The sequence below is a fragment of the Benincasa hispida genome, chromosome 4, assembly GCF_027475165.1.
Source record: "Benincasa hispida cultivar pf3 chromosome 4, pf3_genome.v1.1, whole genome shotgun sequence".
Classification (NCBI taxonomy): domain Eukaryota; kingdom Viridiplantae; phylum Streptophyta; class Magnoliopsida; order Cucurbitales; family Cucurbitaceae; genus Benincasa; species Benincasa hispida.
In genome coordinates this window covers 34,595,076-34,597,514 of record NC_143481.1, presented here as the reverse complement: position 1 = coordinate 34,597,514, position 2,439 = coordinate 34,595,076, and the positions used below count along the sequence as shown (strand labels likewise).

Sequence of the window (2,439 nt, the reverse complement as noted above, 5' to 3'; positions counted from 1 at the left end):
TTATGAATAACAAATAAAAATATTTTAAAATTAATAATAAATTTGAGATGGTTCGAGTTGGTTTGAGTTATATTAGGTGAACCTATGAACCAATCCAGCCCATAAAATTTTCATTTATTTAAACCTAACTCAACCCAAACCGTACGGGTTGGGTTGAGTTGATCGATTTTTTCGGGTCATCGATTTTTTGAACATCCCTATTTTTTAAGAAAAATATTGATTGTAAACTAGAAAGATTTTACTTTTGAACTAAATCGATGATACTTGATTATAAACTAAACCATTAATTCATTGACGGTAAACTCTTGAACTAAATATTCAGTTCATAATTATTTTTCGATTTTCACTATTTAGCTTACAATTATTGATTTATATGTTTAAAATCATATTTTATTACTTAAATAAATTTGTTCTAAAATTTCACTAAAATTTTCACAATATTTTTATAAATTTCTATGATATCCAAGATTTTTCTCGAAATATCCGTCAACATATCGATTACTCTAGGTTACCGATATTTACATCGATAACAATATTTTTGTCGTTGATGAATGTACAAAAACAATAAATTTATAGTATATGAAACTTATATTGACTACAAAAAATAAATTATATTTTCTTTTTACTAGTCTTGCAAAACTTTGTTTACAAACCTGAAACTCACGGTCTAAAGTTTTATTGAAATGTATATTACATTATTTATGGGGTTCTCTTAAAAACAATAACAAATATGTTATCTTGATGTAGGTATAGCATTTTTTATGAGAAAAAAGAAATAAAAAACATAGTTGTTATTGAATGTTCATACTTTTAGACTCTTATATAACGAGTCTTTACACATATATAAATTACTTAAAAAAACACACGATGAGAGTCAAGTCAGCCAACATAATATACAAATAACAAACATTGAATTTAGCCTCCAAGGCTCTTACGAATACGAGAGATCTCACATTCACTAATTTGAAAAGATTTGCTCAATACTTCTTGAGGAATTTCAGGTTTAGAAGTAAAAGCAGCCAAAGCCAACAATTGGGCGCCAGGGTTTTGGCTGTTAAGCCCAGAAACAGCAACAGCAGACTTCTTCAAATCTTCATTATACATAAAATGGATCAAACCCTTTGGAAAAACAAACGATTCTCCAGGTCCAATTTTCTTAGTGAACACACGATTTGAAGTGTCAACAAAGCCCACGACCATTTGGCCTATCAAGCAAATGGTGACCTCCGAGGCTCGTGGGTGCGAGTGAAGTGGCACCAGCCCTTTGGGCTCCAGGTCGATTCGAGCCAAGGTTATGCCCAACGTGTTGATTCCAGGCAAGTTTTGTGGGGTTGTAAGTGTAACACTGAATCCAAAACGGTTGCCTTTGGTGTTTCCTGGGAGAGATAAGGCTGATGTTTTAAAGTGATCTACATTGGCTAAATTGGGGTTGATGCAAGGGATGCCATTGAAAAAGGAAGATGTAGAGGCTTTCGGATCCGCTACGCAGAAATCTTGAAGCGGGTCGGGATCGGAACGGGCGAGGTCGAAATTGAAAGAGAACTGGAGAAGAAGTAATGAGAGAAATAAGGATGGAGTTGCCATTACTATGCTGGGGAATGGGAGAAACTTTATGATATGTATATATATAATGAGAAGATTAGGTTTAAGAATTTTGGATAATGATGGTTTACTTAGGAAGGTGGGGGAGGGTTTGAGTAGCTTTAGAGCATTGAAGAACTTAAAGAGGGTGGAAGTACCCAAAGGCAAGCTAGATTGACTAAAATTTTATTGAGATTAATTAAGCCAAGTTGATGCTTTTGATTGCTTCTTTTCAATCATTTTTTTGTCTCATCTTCCGCGAGCATTTTTTAACGTTCTTTCTTTTATTTTTTTATTTTTTGTTTCTAAAAATTAAACTTATAAAAATTACTTTAACCTCTAAATTTCTCATTTGTAATCTACTTTTTGCTAATGGTTTAAAAAACAAGCCAAAATTTGAAAACTAAAAAAAGTAATTTTTATTTTTAGAATTTGACTAATAATTCAATTCTTATATTTAAGAAAGACGCAAATTGTTGTAATAAATGGGAAGAAAATAGAGTTAATTTTTAAAAATCAAGAACAAAAAATGAAATAATCACCAAATGGAACCTAAGTTTTGCTAATTATATTAACTTTTACTTTTTGAGGTTTAGTAAAAATATTTTAATTTCTAATATATTTCACATGATCAAAATACTGATAATTAAAAGTAATACTCTTTGCCATAAATTTCAAGTGTGCTAGAAAAACAACAAAAATGACTAATGAAGACAACATAACTAAGAGTTGTCGACAATATAACAAATGGACTTAACAACCTGGATTAAAATAAAGATCCACCCAAACTTTAGTGGATGAATTGTTGAGTTTTAAATCCTAATGACCGTCCAATTATTGTTTTAAGCCAAATCTCAA

At 30.9% G+C, this 2,439-nt stretch overlaps 1 protein-coding gene across 1 annotated transcript; it reads right to left on the bottom strand.

Annotated features, from left to right (window-relative positions):
- Nucleotides 1-776: 776 nt before the first annotated feature.
- GLP7 (germin-like protein 7) lies at nucleotides 777-1,594 on the bottom strand. The gene has a single exon (XM_039030538.2). It carries the CDS (start codon nucleotides 1,582-1,584, stop codon nucleotides 916-918), a length of 669 nt encoding a protein of 222 aa, XP_038886466.1. The 5' UTR covers nucleotides 1,585-1,594; the 3' UTR covers nucleotides 777-915.
- Between the last annotated feature and the right edge of the window lie 845 nt (nucleotides 1,595-2,439).